Source organism: Brachyistius frenatus, unplaced genomic scaffold (genome assembly GCF_029030835.1).
Source record: "Brachyistius frenatus isolate BFR_SWC_R1_liver_20210118 unplaced genomic scaffold, ASM2903083v1 Contig_331, whole genome shotgun sequence".
In the NCBI taxonomy this organism is placed as follows: Eukaryota; Metazoa; Chordata; class Actinopteri; family Embiotocidae; genus Brachyistius; species Brachyistius frenatus.
Genome location: NW_027210930.1, coordinates 280,081 through 300,000, shown reverse-complemented (window position 1 = coordinate 300,000; position 19,920 = coordinate 280,081). Strand labels below are relative to the sequence as shown.

General features: G+C 42.0%; 1 protein-coding gene across 1 annotated transcript in view; it reads right to left on the bottom strand.

The window, feature by feature from the left end:
• Positions 1-19,920, bottom strand: part of LOC138635816 (exostosin-1-like) — a 180,051-nt gene that overhangs the window by 9,061 nt on the left and 151,070 nt on the right. Inside the window, exons 6-9 of the mRNA XM_069723486.1 lie at positions 17,854-17,986; positions 11,066-11,184; positions 9,792-9,887; positions 2,597-2,686 (exon numbers count right to left, since the gene is read on the bottom strand). Coding sequence (XP_069579587.1) covers positions 2,597-2,686; positions 9,792-9,887; positions 11,066-11,184; positions 17,854-17,986 — 438 coding nt within the window. The remainder of the gene's footprint in view (positions 1-2,596; positions 2,687-9,791; positions 9,888-11,065; positions 11,185-17,853; positions 17,987-19,920) is intronic.

The following is a 19,920-nucleotide window of genomic DNA, read 5'->3' as shown; positions in this document are numbered from 1 at the left end:
GAGAAGTGATAAAAGAAACAATAAGTGTGCGTGACATTTGTTTGAAGAAATCTGTAGCGTGATTTGAAGTGCGGACAAAGAAATGTGTGATATATTTGACTACATTTATTGTATTACATTATTATTGATGGATTTGTGTTTTCTTTTTTGGTTCACGGCAAGCTTTGATTCAGTTTTGAGGTCAAATTCACGCAATGATTAAAATAAATAAATAAATAAATAAATTATTAAAATGTCAATTATATACAAAAATTCACTCCTCTGAAAGAAATAATAAAAAAATTAAAAAAAACAATCAGGCTAAATGTGTGCATTTACCTTTAAATCTAAAGTCTGTGTCTGCCTGCTAAATGAATGTCCCCATTTTTCTATTTTTTTTATATTTCAATGCTTTTAACCCTTTTAGGTTCTCTAACTGATTAAAATAAAAAATAAAAAAGTGGGGATACAAATATCATTTCCTGTCTTTGACAATTCACTGCTTTCTCATTTGTTCTAAAACAAATGTCAGACTATCAAACCGCTGGGGTGTTTCTCATCCTCGCCTTTCAGTAACAAGTGAGACTTTAATCAAAGAGGTGCTCTGTGTTTTGACAGTGTAATGATACGGACACGGAGGTAATGGCTCCCGTAAAAGTCCCGACTCTGCGAAAGCACTTTGTTTTTCATTAAGCCCTCCTTCAATCTGCCCTTCTGGTTTCCTTTCCTTGCTTCCTCTCACCTTTATCCTTCCTTTCTTCTCCTTTCACCCTACGCGTTTCCTTTTCTTCCCATTTCCTCGTCTGGTTTTCCTTCGCCTATTTGTCCTTTTCCTGCTGCTTTCCCAGCATGCCCTCTTTTCCTTCCTCTCTGCATTTTCTTTCCTTCCTTCCCACCTTTCCTCAGAGTTAAGTTGAAAGAACACCATCTTGACAGCATCTATCGTAACACCCGCACTCCGCGCGGTAATTTAATTAAGACTGGATCTCCAGGATCCTCTCCTGGCGGTAAATCAGCGCGCCTCGACGCCGCTGACGTCCGTAATCAGAAGTGTTTGCTTTGGCTCCGGTCTGTTGTTTCTGCGCTCGACTTCCCCGCTCACTTTGATTTCGTCTGATGCTTTTGGAACCGTCCTTTAAAAGGCAAAGCACATTTTCCACCTCCGGTTCAGTGGTCGCTGCACTGTTTTGGCAGAGCGAGGCAACTCATTTGTAATGAATGGTATTCATGAATGTGCGTGAACGGACTGCCTCATTTCAGCGAGGATCGATACGGTGTTAAGATATCACCACCTTTCACCGCCGGCTGACACCAAACTACGCAGATCGGAGCTGGTTATATAAACATATCCAGAGCGTTAAAGTGTGTTTATTCAGGAGGGTTTTTTTTTTTTTTTTTTGAAGTGGTTATTTTCTATCAAAGGAGAGTAAACTGCAGAAATAAGAAATGCATTTCCCCGATTGTGCCAAAGTGTCACAAAGGTTTGGTTCGACATCAGATTTTCAGAAGTTACTCGGAGGCTTTTTTTTTTTTATTGAAGCTGGGAAAGTTTACATATCAATAACTCAATGCAATGTTACCAGAGTTTCAGTTACTTTTTCCAAAGACGTCAATTAGTCCTCAACCTAGAAACCTTTACTACAGTGGCCATGAGAGACTATATTCAGAAAAACGCGCTGCAAAAGACACAATCTACAACGTTAATGTTTCCAGATTTAAAAAAAATATGATCTGCACGGCTGGGGCTCGCAATAGTTGTAGCAAACAAACAGAAAAATGAAGTCATTTTCCAACACCACTGACAGATAGTCGACTTCATGAGCCACAAACTACTCTCACGACACACTTTTACCAGCTGTGTGTGTATTAGTTTTTTATGCCCCCCTGGAAACATTTCCATTTCTGCTGTTGTGCAGTGTTTTCTGTCTTTGGCTGTATTTATTGTTTACTGTGCGCATGTTGTCCAACTGGTCAAGATCATTTTTGGGGATTTGCTTGTTTTGTCTTTATGCGTGATCTGAAGTTGCTGAGGTGTCGGGGCCCATTTTTAAACCGATCAGAAAATATATATATATATATAAAAAATAAAAATAAAAAAATCAGCCAAAAATGCATTTGGCTATCTCGTAGCAGCTAATGAAACCCGCCCGAAAAAGGTCGTAATTTCAAATGATAAAAATTGTTGGTCGCTGGTTAGAATTTAGAAGTTGATTTTTCTACCTGTGACTGTAAAGTCCGGATGGTTAATCTGCCAAGATTATTATTTAAACAACATGTGCCGTGAGAACAGAAACCTTCGGTCGCACCGACAGTAACTAAAGGAGGACTGTAATTTTTTTTAAACGTAATATTTCAAATTGATCTGAATCTGAAGCATTGCGGCGGTTGCGTTTTCGGGCAGGCGGCCGACGGTGAGTTTACTTCTTCCCTCCAGCTGCTTAGTTAATTGCGATTCCAATCCAGATGTCTGATAACCGGTTGCGCCGTTGGGGTCGTGTCCTGGGAGTGTCGCCGTCTCACCTCATTTTGTTGATAAAGCGTCAGTGTCTCAGTTCACCAGTTTGGGAAACGTCGGTGTTGTGGAGACGTCGGGCTTGACAAACTATCGGCGACTCACCTCATTGGTCGAGAGCACCGAGTCTTCATCCAGACTGAGCACGGCGTCCGTGACGATGACGTCGTGGGGGAAAAAACGACTGCTCATGGTCTGCGGACGGAGAGAGAAAAGCAGGAGTTCCATCAATATAGTAAACCCGTCAAAGGCCCGTCTGTTAATTGATAAAGTTTTACTCAAGCAGAGCAGTTTCAGTGAAAAAAACTGAAAAAAAAAAAAAAAAAAATCTTGTTTACTTGTTTTAAAAAGTATAGGGAGGAGAGGTGAACAAATCCAGACCAAAAAAAAACCCCTCAACAAATGTGTTTGTTTCACCCCCAACTGTGTCTATCGATCAACGAGCTCACTTAATAGGTTTTGTGTGAGTCTTCATCAATTCAGTGGCTAACAGAAAGCGTGGTAGACCTTGATACATTAGCCTAACGATGGCTGCTGCTCATGTTATCGACTTGTAATTAAAGTGTGAATTATTTAACTGTTGGTGAAGAGAAGGAAAGAGGGCAAAAATGTTGGGCGTATGGAGAAAAAAAACAAAAAACAACAGGGTTCAGCTGAGGTTTCAAACAAATTACTCGCTGAAAAATACTTACGGGGTCAAAACAGGGGACATTAGATCCAGTTTAATTATCCATGCGTAAGAGATACGTTAAAAAAATAAAATCTTTGGCATCAGAATCGTGACATCACTTCCTTTTTTTGGGGGTGGATCCTTCTGGTGGAGTTTTGGTAAACAGAAACGTAACGTGGCCGTGCAGTTAGTTTGATGACGGTGAGTGGCACAATGGATCAAATTAAAGTGATTTGAGCTTCTTTTTTTTTTTACAAAATATATATACGTGGAATTTCTGTCTCTTTATGTCATCAAATAATAATAGCAATTGTGCATTCTGTTTTTTGATCGTAAGGAAAAACGCTGCAGGTTTTAGTACAAAATTTGTTCCCTTCAAACAATCCAAAAAAATAAAAAAATAAAAATAAAAAAAAATCGCAAATTTCACATGACTTAAATATGCAGTTGTCTGTCGTTCCAAAACCTAAAGGATGATCGAATGAAATACGAAAACATTAACTTTAAAGGTCTCTTTTGAAGTATTTCACCATGGAAGGTTAGCTGAGCTAAACACGCTCATTTCAGTTTCCCCCACAGTAGCCGAAAACATGAAAAATACTTGGGTAAAAATGGCTATAAAGGTTTTTTTTTTTAATTTTTTATCTCGGGTTATCTCATCTAATGTCACTGACATGAAACCTTCCCGTTACCTACCGTCACCGCGGTGACATTTCAAATTCATGGCCGGCTATAAAGTAGATTACATTTACACCCCCGGGAGTAATATTAAGAAGCTTATTTAGCAAAGTGAGACCGCAAACAACCGCGAGGTTAACGTCTGCTCCCGTCTCGACTTAATGAGCCGACGGATGCGGAGTTGAAATTCACCGAGAAATTAAGCGTGACATCAAACGAATTTGAACACAAGCCCCCCCCCTCCCCCCAATTCCTCCGATCACTTCAGTGACACGTAAAGCTTCCCCGTTAAAACAACTTCTTAAAGTGAGAACTGTCAGCATAAAGTGTATTTCCCTTTGATGGTGGTCCTATAATCAGCACGCAGGTAGTTCGCCCAGTCGGGACAGAGCTGGCGGTGTGCAACAGCTTCTCAGCTTCCTCAGGGAAACCCCACTTAGAGAGGAACTGGCTGCAGGAAATTAGCCACATGCCTGATAATCAACCGCACCCATCCGGACATAATGGTATGAATGTAATAAATGTATTATATCGAAGACCATATGCGCAATCACCAACCTCTCAGGCAAAGTCTTTGCATCATGCTTTCACTACATTTCCCAGCATCCTCGATGTCATATTTTGTCTGGCGTTTATTTCAAATGGCGACTTTGTTTTGGTGCTTTCTTCTTTTTTTTTTTTTTTCCAGCTCGTGGTCTCATTTCATCAAACTGCTACTTTGATCATTTACACGACTTCCTGTTTGCTACGTATCTGCATTGGTGGTGTACACGTATAGGAGCATTCGTAGACTCCGTGTGACTTTCTGTCGAGCTCGGCATTTCAACCGTTGACTTTGGAGAACAGCAGTCGATGAAACAATCGCAACTCGAGGTCCGCCGGCCGGCTCGCTGATGAGCTTTTGGCCAGATCACCACGGTCCTCCTCTTGACCACAGCTTATCAGTTTTGCTTGTATTAGCAGATGCACAGACGAGAGCTGGTTCGGGCGGAGACTTTCAAACTTCCAGATGCAAATGAGCAAATGCTGGCATGCTAACAGGCTAAACCGAGGCGGTAAACAACGTATAACACATATTACGCCTGCTAACCATCGCCACCATGTTACCGTTGCTGTTGCGATGACATGTTTAATACAGTTTTCCCAAGTTAACAGTACACCCAGCACGAAACCTATCCAGTGCGTGTTAGCTCTGGTTTTTGCACTGCCCGCGGTCGACTAAACGCTGTGTGGATGCTTTTCCATCTGCGAAGGATTTATACAAGTCTCTTGGCCTGAAAATGGGCGAACTGAAAGACACTCAATACGGTAATAAAATAACACCCTTTGGCACTCCGAGTCCTATAAATGACAGCATTGGCACCGGCCTTCAAAACCTCATATTGGCTGAATCCCACAGTGTGTCTTGTCTGTAACTGTCTGAGTAACCCAACCCCGCCATCCCCCCACCCTCCCCCACTGCATGCCTCCCCCTCCGGCTGGTGTCAATGCTTCCCCGCCTCTGGACAGAGATTAGATCCCGCTGAGATCTCTGGCAGTTCAACGGTCTGAACCTTATCTTTGTCGCTCTCTTTCCACTCATTTCCTCCCTTTACACATTCGCCACGACGAGCGCCACTTCAAGGGGAGTCTGTGGAGATATCTGGGCCGCTTTTATGTCACGATGCCTGTAAATTACGGCTGGAAGTCGAAAGATCGCGGCGCTCTCTGCAGCGCCGTCGTCAACCGTGAGCAGCCACTTCCTGTCGGCGTGGACGTTTCACTCGTCGTTATCGGGTGCGAGAGATGTTCGTTTCAATAATCCGTCACCACACTCGGGGTTGACACGCACTTATCAGATGATTCAGTTTCACGTGTTTTAAATGCTTAGATGTGAAACGTATAGAGTGTGGCACGCAACTTCGCGAAACGCGTGTAATACGCACACCTGTCCACCGGAGGGTAGCGCATCAGTGTCACGACTTCGCTTCGGGACGCTGATACGTGTCGTGTGATATGGGAATACAAAACCACGTGGAAACCCATGTTTTTAGGGTTAGCGGGAAAAAAAACAACACGTGATTACGTTTGACGGAAAAAAACCCAAAAAAACCCCACTTGATCCACCTCACAGGGACTCAGCAGCCTTTGAACTTTGTCGTATTACCTCCATGTTTTGTCACATGACCTGCCTCTGTTTGCCTTTGTGCGTGCTGTACTGGTCTTGGTTCTTTTAACCTGTTACCTTTTTCGTAAAGCACCGCACCAGCTGGGTTTCGATGTGTGCTACATAAATAACATTTCACTCACTTATGTGCGCAAGAGCTCACGTGGATTTAAATGGAGTTAAAGCCGCACTTATCTCCATTCAAATTAACGAGAAATTGAATTGTGTAATGTGAACGGAGATGTTCGCAGCGGCGAACCCGCAGAGATCAACAGACTCCCCTCTCAGCTGTGCGGGGTTCGTTTTATCTCGGTTGTGGTTTTATGGCTCGCAACTTTACTGCTTGTGTTTACTTCAAATCGCTCTTATGAAGCTCAGGGAGACGATTTGAACAACAACAACAAAAAATGACGGGAGTAACCGGACTATATAGGTGCAGAGGACAAAATAAAAAAAATAAAAAAATGGAGAAAGTGGAGCGTTTATCAGGTGAAGAGCCAAGCTGGTTTGTTGAAGTTGTTGGAGACCGAAACAGAGCTGAAAGGACTCCAAAGGGATGCTCACGTTGCTCTGTGGACGTCGGAGGGACACTGTTTGCTGTAATGTCAGTCATAACAATGTTTTATTAGGGATTCATATTTCAGATGTTGTGAAGACAAGAAAATCAGGGTGTGTTGACTTTGTAGTTGTATTTGGCTACAAAAAAACAAAAACAACAAGTGTACGAATTTTGCCGGTTTCTAAATGAAGCCTAAAATAATCTTTCCAGCCGAATGAAAACTGAAATAACAACCTAAAGGATATTTAGAGGTCAACACGAGGCCATCAATTCTTCTCTAAGTCGGCCGCCCCGACCTTCTGTTCAATCAGTATTTCAACATTAGGTCCTGCTTGACCTTTGAACTCTTCACTTTTCCGCTTCCTTCGCTGGTAATTTAAATGCACGGCTACGGAGTCGGGATGGACGTGGGGGATGAACTTATCGATATGAAATTCAGTGGGCGAGACCTCAAGACAAGTAATATTGAGAGGAGATTGATGAAGGGGAGATACAGTCGACATATCAACAGCGACAAGAGAGGGGGAGTCCACGGATCGCCGCTGCGACGATATCGACGCGTGCGGCTCGTAAGCGCTGAGCAAGCAGGGCGAGCGATGAGGATCAACCGAGTTCTGTTCCCTTCAGGGACGTGACGTTGAGCTCGTTTAAATGAAATGACCCCCGAGTCCTGAAGGGAGGGTTAGGGTTAGGGTTAGAGCGACGCGGATGTTGGCGTACAGTGGAGGCGGAGTCATGCCTCCGTTCTTGTAGGTATTCAGCCTCCGATCCGTACGGCGGCAGGTCAGCGAGCACAACCGCACCTCGGATCAAAAGACCTGACCTCAAAACCTTCACCGGGCCTCGACGGGGCCGAGCAGTCCTTACGTCACGAGGAATTACGCATGAAGTTTTGGAGTCCGTGCAGCTCCAGTGCTGCTTGTCATTAAAGCGAAAGGAAGGCGAAACAAACACTGAGATATTCTGAAGGTGAAACTGAAATTCTTTCAATGACAAAAAAATTAGACGCAAAGCACAAGACGGGCTATCAGTAACGGGATCGAACTTTTGGATCATTGGAAATAGAACCCAAAGAGTCGGTTAAATACTGATCGTGAATGTGGTGTGTGTGTGTGTGTGTGTGTGTGTGTGTGTGTGTTTTTAGTAGATCTGACTTGAGATAAAAAAAAAAAAAAACAGTGGAGTCAAGCAGAGAGAGAGAGAGAGAGAGAGAGAGAGAGAGAGAGAGAGAGAGGAGGAAGTAAAAGCTTGATGGAGTGGATCCACTCAACATTACAGAGCAGATACACTCATAACCGACAGCAAATTACTCCGCCGCCGTGCTCCGACGAGGAAAAAAAAAAAAAAAAAAAAAACCCACTAACTTCCCGTGCGCGTGTGTTTGCGCGTCGTTATAACAGCGGGAACAAACACGAGCGAGCCTGCTCGGATGGAAACAACACCGAAGAGCATCTGTCTGGGGCCGCGCGACAATATACCGCGCGACTAATTATAGGACCGAACGCAACGCAATATGGCCTCCGAGAGGTGTTCTACTGTCGCCCGTGGAAACATCCTTCTCGCATGTTCAACGGGGAGTCGTTTACATGGAAACAAACAGAGGCAATTAGACGACAAAGCGCGAGGATCAGAGAGAAAGTTGACATGGAGAGAGGGCGAGCGAGAGAGAGAGCGAGAGAGAGAGAGAGAGAGAGAGGTCGGCACGTTAGTGAGTATTTTGAAGAAGCTCAATTGTTTCATGAGAAAATTTGTAAAAATGAAAAAAGACTACCCCCCACCCCCCCACTGCCCACTTCTCTCTTTATGAAACATCACATAATAGCTACAGCTCCTCTGTGTGTGTGTGTGTGTGTGTGTGTGTGTGTGTGTGTGTGTGTGTGTGTGTGTGTGTGTGTGTGTGTGTGTGTGTGTGTGTGTGTGTGTGTGTCAGATTATCAATTAGAGATGCTGCAAATGAGAACAATCCCAGCAAAGTCACACTCTTGGCTCAGGTGTCCAATAGCAACAGGCAATCAAAAGCTCACGTTGCTTCAGATGAAGAGTCTATCTAAAACAACAACAACAACAACAACAACAACAAAAAAAGGATCATTCCCTCCCTCCCTCCTCTGCACCAATAAAGGACTCCGGGGAGGGTTTACGTGAAGATATACAGTCAATATCCGCTATGGATTTGAGTTCAAAGTTGGTGTGGATGTTGGATACGATGCCGTTTGATCACATTTACCAAAAAAATAATTTAAAAAAAAATGAGCTTGACCTCGGTTTGATCTCAACCAACTTTATACCTGCGCTCCGAATCGCATACTATTTGTTTTGTTTTTTTACTTTTAGTACGGGACTGCAGCTACCCTTAAAAAAAAAAAAAAAAGGTATGTACCGTCGCATGCAGCGCGTAAACAATCAGTATGGAGGTATTTTTGTCTTTATTATGCAAGCAAAAAAAAAAAAAAAAGTTTTGAAAGCAAATTTCTCACCCTGCAAGTTTGTAAGTACAAATATAGAAATTGAGAATATGATTATTTGACAGTTTTGTTAGTTTTGGTCACGGAATTCAAACCGTCGCTTTCAAAGACGGGATCGGCATGACAACGTGAAATATAACCAAAGTTAGAGCCGAGTCGTCACTTTTAAAGCATTTCGCTAGGAACGAGTGATATAACTTAAGCAGACGTCTGATGTCCTCCGCTGTCGGGACGCGGCCAATCCACCAATAGAATCTCCCGTCTCCTGCGTACGTCCCGCCCACTACATCCAACTCAACTCGTAGGTTTTTGATTTGAAAGTCAAGGTTTTAACGACCGAAACTTAAAAAAAACAAACAAAAAAACGTTTGCACTGCAAATAATCATATTCTCAATTTACATATTTTTTTTTTTTTACTTACGAACGTGATTTTTAATTGCAGGGTGAGAAATTTGCTTCCGAAACATTTTTTTTGATTGGTACTTTTGGCGTCCTACGTTTAACACACTACGGATTGGGACGTCCTACACGTTTTTCTATTAAATAGTACGTCGGTATTGCACACTGGAGCGCAGGGTTTGTTTTCTCCTTCCTCTCTACTGTCCTCCAGGAGAAACAAATCTATGCGCCAAAAGGTCGTTGTTTTTTTGTTTGTTTTTTTATATTTACGGCGTAACTTTCATTAAGTCTGTTTATAAATGAGGAGATAAATGTTTTCACCGCCGAGAATATAAGTTTATTTCCTGACATAATGGATGCGAAAAAAGCCAACAGCTGTTACCTTGGTCTGTCCTTCAACGACAGTGAGAGGCACGCTGGTGGAGGGCCACTTGTTTCTTGGAGGTAAAGCCTTGTCGCAGTTCCATAAAACCACAATCTGCGTGGGAGACAGAAAAGAAAAGGCAAAAAAAAAAAAAAAGAAAAAGCGCAGGAAGTCAGTTAATATTCAACAATATTGTACTTCATGCAGTCGCATTGGTTTCACGTAGGTATGAACGTAGGTGTTTACAGGAAGTCTTAATTCCACGTATTCCGCTGTAAAGTGAGGTTATTGGCGTCATTCTGCTCATGCACCGTAGCTTTCATCCCCAGACATCACATTTACATCTTCCCTTGTATTTTCTGTAGGCTGTATGGAGTATTAGGACTTGTTAAATTAAACTCAAAATGGTTGCCATGGCAAAGTGTTAGGGCCAAACAGTTTAAGTGCTTCGGTGAGAAAAAAAAAATACACCACGATATTTCAAAAATGTTTATGAAACACTGCGGATACAGAATAGAGAACGTTATAACTTCAGGTCATCCGAACCCTTCACGTAACAGCTGTCCGACAGCTGCAATCACGAATATATATATATTAAAAAAAAAAAAAAAAAAATCGAAATCACAAAATAAGTAATATTTTTTCTCTCAAAATATTAAACCAAAAAAAAAATGACTATATAAAAACTGTTACAACATTAAGATATTTATTCCTCATATGATGATGATAATGTTATTCCTTAAATATTACACATTTATTGTTTCAGTCACGTGGAAAGGTTCAAACTTGTTTGAACAAAGAAGAGGAGGTGGGAGGAAGGAGAAGAAGAAGAGGAGGAGGAATGAAAAGAAGAGGAGCATGAAGAAGAAGAAGGGGGAGGAGAAGAAGAAGAGGAGGAGGAATGAAAAGAAGAGGAGCATGAAGAAGAAGAAGAAGAAGGGGGAGGAGAAGAAGAAGAGGAGGAGGAGGAATGAAAAGAAGAGGAGCATGAAGAAGAAGAAGAAGAAGAAGGGGGAGGAGAAGAAGAAGAAGAAGAAGAGGAGGAGGAATAAAAAGAAGAGGAGCATGAAGAAGAAGAAGAAGGGGGATCAACAAAAAGAAGAGGAGCGCTAAAGAGATGACGAAGAAGAAGAGGGAGAAGAAAAGGAAGCAAAGAAGCATGCGGGAGAACAAGATGAGGAAGAAGAAGAAGAAGAAGAAGACGACGACGAAGAGGAAGAGATGAGGAGGAAGAAGAGGAAGCTGCCTCCTCCCGCCTCCCTTCGGGCTGCAGCGCCGGACGCACTTCCCACCTGTGCACAGAACTTGGACTTGGCTACAGCGATGATGAGCTTCACCACGGGGGAGATCTGGGACTGCAGAGGAGTCACCGTATGGATCACAGCTGTGAACTGCTGCGACGGGCTCTTACCTGCACAAACAAACAAACAAACAAACAAACAAACAAACAAACAAACACACCACACACTTATGAAACAGTTGTCACGGGTAAACTGTATTCGCATTTTTGTTGTTGTTGTTCTAAACACAAATGTGTGCCGATGTAGTTCTCCATAAAGCTCCCATCACGGTTAACTGGACACCGAGTGCTCCGCGCTGCATCCGTCATCCATCTTTCTGACAGCGTGTACATACCCCCCCCACCCCACCCCCCTCACCACCACCACCTCCCCCTCACCTGCCTCCCCGCTTCACTTGACTGAGCTCAAGTAAACATGTCTAATCCGGGAGTGAAAGGCTTTTGCTTCGAGTCTCCTTTAACCGAATGGTGAATGATTTTCTTCCTACGTGAACTAATTCTATTTTTCTACAAGTCTTGTTCGTTAATTTTCTCGCATGTTTTTTTTTAGTTTTTTTTAAATTATTTTACCCGAGATGACACAAACGAACCGGACGGGACCAAAGAGAGAAGTCGTGAAGCAGAGCCGAACTTTAAATGACCACCTTTGATAAATGACTGCGTACAGTACAATGAGTACATTTGTAATTTTTTTTTTTTAGGAAGTGATTCCCCCCGTGGCAGCCCACAAAAATACATTAATATTATGGAGCATTGCTTTTCTGTAATGGGATTTTATATTCTGAATATATTTTCCAGTCTGTTGTGAGAGGCAGCCGAACCCCCCCCCCCCCGTCCCCCCTCTCAGGTGTCGAACCCTTCTCATAGTGTTTTTTTGCAGCAAAGTATCACAGCACGGTGTGTAATACACCTGACGGACCACTAGAGGGTAATGTGTCTTTGTCACGTTATTTTTTGTCACAAGCGGTGGATCTCCACAGAAACCCGACGACACTACGTCCCGCTCACCGATAGCCGTAACCCGACCGCGCCGCAGGCCTGCCAATCAAACAGACACGCCTCCAAAAACACGGCTTTTTGAAGTTTATTTTCTCGTTGACGACGGCATTATTCTCAACTGATCCGCCAGAAAACTGATAATAAGGACTGACTTTAGCTAACAGCACAACATAACAGATAAGTCGTTGAAAAAAAATGTATTGACTTTGAATTGTTTGAGAGAAGTTGAATGGGAGTCTACGGAGGCTTTTTGGAGCTGACCTCTAGTGGCCCTCGGTGGTATTGCAGCTTAAGGCCTCGTTTTTCAGACCCGGCAGCTACGTCCACTTTTATGCACCGTCAATGGGACAAGCTCAGGATGCTGATCAGTACAAAAGCTTCACCAACCTGCCATACGGGTGACTGATGTCCTCAGCTCTCCAGCACCCCTCTTGTTTGTTTGAGCTTTAATTGTTTAATTAATTCTGCTATAGAGGAACTCACAAAAGTGCTTGGGGGCTGGACCAGGTTCAGATCTACTAAAAACTAATTGCACACACAAAGGAAATCTCTCTTTATCTAGAAAGCCTGGGAACAGGGGTCCTGTTTGGCTGTTTCATTTTGGTTTTAATCCTGACAGAGCAGGTAGTCAGGTTGTTGTTGTTGTTTTTGCTGCTTTTTCTTTTTGGAAGTTAGTTTGAAACCTCTTTTGGGTTTTATTGATTCTTTGATTTAAACAGCCTCCATCAGCACCGCTTCCCCAGTTTACCTCAGTTGTTGATTTGTACAAATGATCCCAGCTCTGTCCATAATAGATAAATATATTCATATCTAATACAAAGCAAATGTCTGATTATAATCCAATTAGGGCGAACGCCGTGAGTATGAGAAAACGCAACGCAAATACCTCGTTTCAAATACTGCGAGCAGCGACGTTTTCATGATCAGTGTGAGAATGATCTGATTAACAAGCAATCAGTGCATTTACATAAAAGAAATGATCAAACATCCCACATAAAGGCGGCGTGTCGGGATCGCTGCGAGTGCAGATCGTGATTATCAAACAGAGCAAGTAAACGGAGAAAACTGGGGGATACGTGGTAACTATGAACCGAGCAAACACTTTAATTACACTATTTAGTCACAATCATCAGGGTGCACTGTGAATGGAGACGTTGAGATTTTACTGTATGGACAACTCGGAAAAAAGGAGGGAGAGGGAGCTCGTCCTCGCTAACTGTTAGCAGTGGGACTAATTAAAACAAGAGCATTTGAAAACTGGCGTAGTACAAACGATACACCCGGGGCAGAAAAATGCTCTAAATCATCTGACCTTTAGTAATTATTCCAAACTATCTGAAATACGTGAACAATTCTTACATATTAATGTTCGAGAAATGTTATTTGTAACTGGGGCAGCAGAAAACAGAAATGAATAAATATCGGCTTTTCCAGGTGAGTTCTCGGCTACGTTGGTTCGATCAGATCAGTACGCAACCACCGCTTAATGAATACAACATTTTTTTGGTGTTCAATGTGGATTCTTTTTCGCGAGTTGTCCAAAATGATGTTTGCTGGTCGACAAACAACGGAAACACAAACATAATATTTCCGACTCGGAAAAGCTTAAACTGTCTGCGTCTTTGGATTTCGCGTCGGCTTTTTGACCAATAAATCTAAAAGCAAGGAGCACTTTTAATTTGAAACTTAACCTTTAGCATTAGTTACAAACCTCCACGTCATTCTGAGCTGATTTATGTTGGTTTTAAACGCAACAACTGCTTCCTTTGTGCTGGTTTGCACACCAGCTGTTCTTTCATTCAAGCATTCGGAGGACAGCAGGTGCCAGTTTACGACGGTCACCTGGTTTTTATGGTCTGTCATATGTTCCGTGTTACTCATGTTGACGTACAAAAGGACGGTAACTAATCCACCGCCCAAAATAAGAAGTAAAAAAAAAAAAAAAAAAAAAAGTGTCTGTTTGATTGACAGGCCTGCGGTGCAGTCAAGTCACGGCTATCGGCGGGCGGGAACGTGGTATCGTTTTCCAATCAGATCGAGTCAGATCCCCCAGCTCGTCCAAATATGGTCGCATCCTGCTCCGAACCGCTCCGAACTAGCGGGACGGCCAAAAATCCGAACTCGAGGCCGTTCACAAACCAACGGGTGACGTCACCGCTGGTCGCCGCTTGCTCTGGATGCATTACCGTATATGTGCTGCGTTATGAGCAGTGTATCCAGCCGTCTCCTACCGTTTCCCAGTTGGTTCAGCTGAGCAATCAGCTGGTTGCACAGAGTTTATTTGCAGTTGTTTTGCCCGAACCTCCAGAAAACTAAAAGCTTAAGACTGCAGTTAGAGTTATACTTCTACAACTGTATTCTTATGCAGCTTTTTTTAAAAAGTTAATTATAAAAAGTTAGATTCCCCCACGCGAGGAGCTAAAAATGAGGATGCTGTAATATTCTATAATAGATAAATGGGGGCAGATGTGGGAACACGCGCACGCACACGCACACACACACACACACACACACACACACACACACACACACACACACGTAGTATTCAGAAGGACCACAGAAGGCCAGGTCTGCAGTCACACCGCATGGCGAGCGTTCGGTGGGTGTGGGAATAGGGGAATGCACATCCTCATGGCTAAGTGGAGCCGGAGTGTGCTTTAGTGTCGGCCTATCCATCTCTCTGACATCGGGCCCCCTGACCAGACGTCTCAGGTGGGCTTTAGTGATATTTATGGAAGCACGAGCTCTGCCCTTGCTGGGGTCGCAGGAACGGGCTCGCGCCTTCTGTTTTCTTGGAAAGAGCAATGCCACCTTCCTCTTTTTTTTTTTTTTTTTTTTTTTTTTTTTAAATGACTGCGGGCTTCTTTTATCGTGCAGATGTTTGGAGGCTTTATTCCACTAATCAGAACAAATCAGTTTCGATTCATTAGTTAAGTATTAATCGGATTAAACAACTCACTCTGAAAATTACTCAAAAGGGTACCGCTTGAGTAATTTCGTCGTGGCGATACGAACAAATAAATAAATATATAAATATGAAATTGAAAGGATTACTATAAATGTGAAACAGCCCAGTGACACAGAAAAGCATGCGGTACATCTGCCCGTGTCGTCGTGGTGCCGGGCGTCGGTGAGAAGACGGAGTTGACAGTTTACGTGACGGAGATCGTGTGACAAACATTTGATTTGTTCTTATGCGTTGTATTTCTTTTTCTATATTCTTGAATGTTCCTTTAAGTCTGTTTTTATGTGAAACTTTTTGTTTTTTTTTTCTTGCTGTGATGCAATTTAAGCTGCATTTCTTGTATGAAAGGTGCTACACAAATAAAGCTTATGATTATCATTACAAAGGGCACTGAAGTCCATGTAAGGAGGCTCAGCAGCACAAGGCACAAACTTTAACCTTGCTTTTTTTTTTTAAATTTTTTTTATCCTGAACCTATTAATAAGTTAAATGTCTAAATATGTGGTACTTTAAAAAAAAAAAAAAACAGGTTTTAAGAGCCTGCAGTGTGCGAGGTGTACGATCTTAGGAGAGGATTTACTTTTTGCCCTACACATTTCTATAACAACATTTGAAAGCATCAGATGAGTAGACTTCCTTTTTGTATTTTCCTGTTTGTGGTGAAGAGGTTGGATCTGATCACCCTTTTCATTAAAGACGTATTCTAACTGACGACTGATGACTCTTAAAACAACAAAAGCAAGAAATCCATCCAGTGCGTATGAAAAGTAAGAAATAACAGAGCAGGGTTTTACTGGCGAGTTTACTGCCAAAACGTCCCACACACACACTCAGGTCATCTCCAACACTGTGGGAGGTGAGAATTTCAGGAAAATGCTAAAAAAAAAAAAAAGAAAGAAATATTACATTAAAAATGGCGCTTTTTGGGTCATCTGGGCTTTTAATTTGTCCCACTTATACAAACATCTGGAACAGTTTGGGGTTCAGTGCCTTTCTGAGGCACAGTTTGACTTGAGGTTGTGATGAGTGGGGACTGACTTGCAACCTTATCATTAACGTCTGATCTGCTGTAACACCAGAGCCCCACTCATTAATTAGCAGTGTAATAGATTGTATGCAAGACACTCTTCAAGGCACACTAAATAAATACAGAAATATAGTCGTGTGAATTTCTCAACAAGGACAATAAAAATGTGTTTGTGTATAAATTTTTTTTTAAAAAGCAACAAATATTAAGATGTAAGTGAAATGATTTGCCTAACGTGTGCTTAGCTGAACTGAAATTGATATAAGAGGAGAGGGTTGGTGAAAAAGCATGAAAAAGGTTCTGAAAGCTTCGGACGTTTCAGCACCGCGGACAGAGACACGAAGTTTGAACCGCATCAGCACTAGACTTTTTTTTTTTTTTTTTTTTTACAAAATGTGACAAAACACACAGTTCAGAATATTTGTCCGCTTTAAACTGCATGTTTTGAATAATACAAAATACAAAAGAGGAATGTAACTGCATCCACAGAGACAATTAAGTGTGCTTTAAACCTGGTTACCATCCAAATGTGTATTGCCTGAAAAGATGCTGGGTTTTTTTTCCACTTGAATTTGGTCCGACGTTCCCTGGAAAAAAGATTGTCCTCTCGACTACATTCGCTGAAATTGAACTCAATCAATTATACGATTGATGCCGCTGCAGCTCAGCTTTTAAGACAAGTTAATGTTGTTTCCTTCCACACACAAAAAAAAACAGATGAGGGCAAATCATCTAGCAAATCAATTACACACTGTCAAATATACACTGTGTATATATATATATATATATATACACAGCACATACGTTCTCCCGTCTTCATACACTCAGGTCTTGTGAAACTGCTGTCTCCTAAACTGGTTGCAAAACATTGTAAACTAAACAAATCCATCAACCTTCTTTCGTTTTTAAAACTCAAAGTCGCTCCACAACTCCACGACTTTTCCCAAACTGAAGTAAAGCTGTAACTCCAGCCCTCTAATCAAGACATCCTTGCAGCCTAAGGCCACAGTGTCTGAGCAGTAAGTCAAAACTTTTTTTTTTTTTTTTTTTTTAATTATCAGGCAGAAAGTTGCGACTGCTTCGCCATCAAAAGTTATGGGAAGGTGGCAGAGTGAGACTGCCGCTCAACACGGCGTTGACGACAGCTTATTCCCCGAGCGGCGGCGTTGGAGAGATGGCAGCGGCGGCAGCAGCAGCAGAAAATAGTGATTTACTGCGCAGGCATAAACAAAACGGCTCAATCTCTCCTTCCCTCCCTCCTTTCTTCCGTCTAACCCTCGTGTCCACAAGTCCTCGGAGAAAGACAAACATCGATCTGAGTTACTGCCTGAGTCCGCCGAGAATCACTCCGGGTCTGCACGCACTCCCACGTCCACGTACCGTACAGCGGGCGCCCGTCGTCGCCTGCAGCTTTAAAAGTTTTTCTGCTCCAACAAGAGTCTCATGCATAATTTTTTTTTTTTTTTTTTTTTTTTTTTTTTTACAAACATTACACTTTTCTATCACGAAGAAATTTCCCCTCGGGGATTAATAAAGTGAATAAAATAAAAAATAAAATAAAAATCAAATCACAGTTTCAGTTTGATAACCAGCGATTCTGTAAAAAAAAAAAAAAAAAAAAAAAAAACTTTCTGCGAATTCGCATCCTCTGTGAGTGACTTCAATGTTTTTGGCTCATCTGTGTTTCCTCAAGAATTTTGATGTGATGTGATTTTTTTTTTAAACAAAAACCAACTCAATGGCATTCTTCAAATTTATGACGCTTCACTTGACGAGATCAAGAACTTACCCAGTATGGCATAGTAGAAAGGGAACTGGGCCGGGTCGGTCGAGTACTGCGGGAGCGCGTAGAGACCGCCGGGCAGCGAGTTCCACAACAAGCGGTTTCTGGATACGTGGGAGTCCACGCGGTCCTGGATGATCTGGATCAAAGAGACACATCGACTTAAAAAAAAAAACAACAACCCAAAAAACCCTTTGAAATCCAATCGAGCTTTTAAAAGCACACAACTGACAGGATAAAGAAATCAATATTTGTTTTAATCTCACGTCTTAAAATGTCTTGATGTAGCTCTTATTTTAATTCACTATTTATTTTATATTATTCAGGGTGTTTCAATGTAACCGCATGCTGGAATATTTGCAGTCATGTTTGATATTTGATATCCACCACGAGCAGGATTTTCCTTTTGTGTGTCTTTCGCTCTGCCTCCACAGCTATCTACTGATCTGCGGAGAATTGGCACTTACAGTCAGCTCTAAACACACACACACACACACACACACACACACACACACACACACACACCCACACCCACACACACCTCCTGACACCAACTGTCAGGCTCGCAGTATGTGGGGACACTACAGTTATCAACAACGCTTCATTTCACCCGTTTAGCCCGCCGGTGTTCTGGCTCGCAGTTTTCCAGCACATCTGGCCAGCAGTATAAAGCTGTCAGAGGGTTTCTGTCTAATTTCATACCCTGCTAGGATTGGACATTTGATGGAGTCGCAAAGGTCTCATCTGTGCTGAGAATTCAAGACGAACCCCCCCCCCCCAAAAAAAAAAAAAAAAATAATGCTGCAACATGAGGAGTCTTTTGTGTTAATAACCTCATAATGAAGGCGGACATAAATGATAACTTTAAGGGTTTGGTGAGAAGCTATCCCGTTGAAAGATGGATCCGTAATCTTTACAATCCGCTGTTTTTTTTTTTTTTTTTTTTTTTATGTAGGCAGCCGGCTTCGTGAAAACGTTTTAACGAACGGTCATCCTTCACGGAAGTGAAACATGTCGCGCTTCATTGGGGATTAAACACACTCGATTATAAAAACAAATAACGGAATTGTGTGCGAGAATGTACATTTTGAAAGCAGAAGTAGTTCTTTCATTTTCTTCAAAAAAATGAAAGGTTGTATTTCTAAGTGGTGAAACGCAACCTCATGTTAAGCCAGGGCAACTGGCAATTGAAAGGGCTTTACATAAAAACACTAAAAGCAAAAGAAACACACCATAAAAAAAACATTTAAAATCAACTAAAAACAGTGATTAAAGCAGTAAAATAAAACAACAACAACAACAAAAAAAGCAAAAAATAGGATAGTATGCAATAAAATGATAAAAGTTACATTATTTGTTAAGGGTATTACGGTTTTATTTGTATTTGTACAACAGCCATGACTGGTCTGGTATTTGGCTCGGCTCCGCCCACTTTTTGGTCGCACCTTTAGGCTTCACTGTGATTGTAGTCTGGAAACCCTTGTTTGCACGAAGGTTCGCTCAGCCACTGTGAAGGGCGGACCAATCAGGGACCAGTGGGTGTGGCTAAGTGTGTTCAAGTCAACCATTTGTTTCTAAATGTAGTCTCTACATGCGGTAGATGGTGGTCGATGCCAATTGGTTAACGGCGGCCCCCCCCCAAACTTTGCAAATTAAGTAGAGGATTAAGACCCAACAGCTGGAAACAATCCCCAATGAAGCGCGACAGACTGATATATTCACGCAGCAGATTTATGTCTGGTAATATCAGGTTAGTCTGGTATAGATTAAGGCGATCGATGTTTGGTTAATAGCACTGATAGATAGATAGCATACAATATATCTTTGTTTGTACTGTTATTCCATAACCTCGGTTCGACTTGCTTCACATTATGAAAGGTTTGGTTGCTCTGATTGCACACCGGGCGGTAATTATTTAACGACTAATAACAGAAAATAACTGTATCTAAATTATGAATGTGTTTTGATTTGATTTGGTTTCCATCAGTTTTCCTCATTAGCTTTTAGTATCAGTAAAAGAAACCAAACAAATACGAATAAAGGGAAATAGTTCATGTGAATAATACTTACACA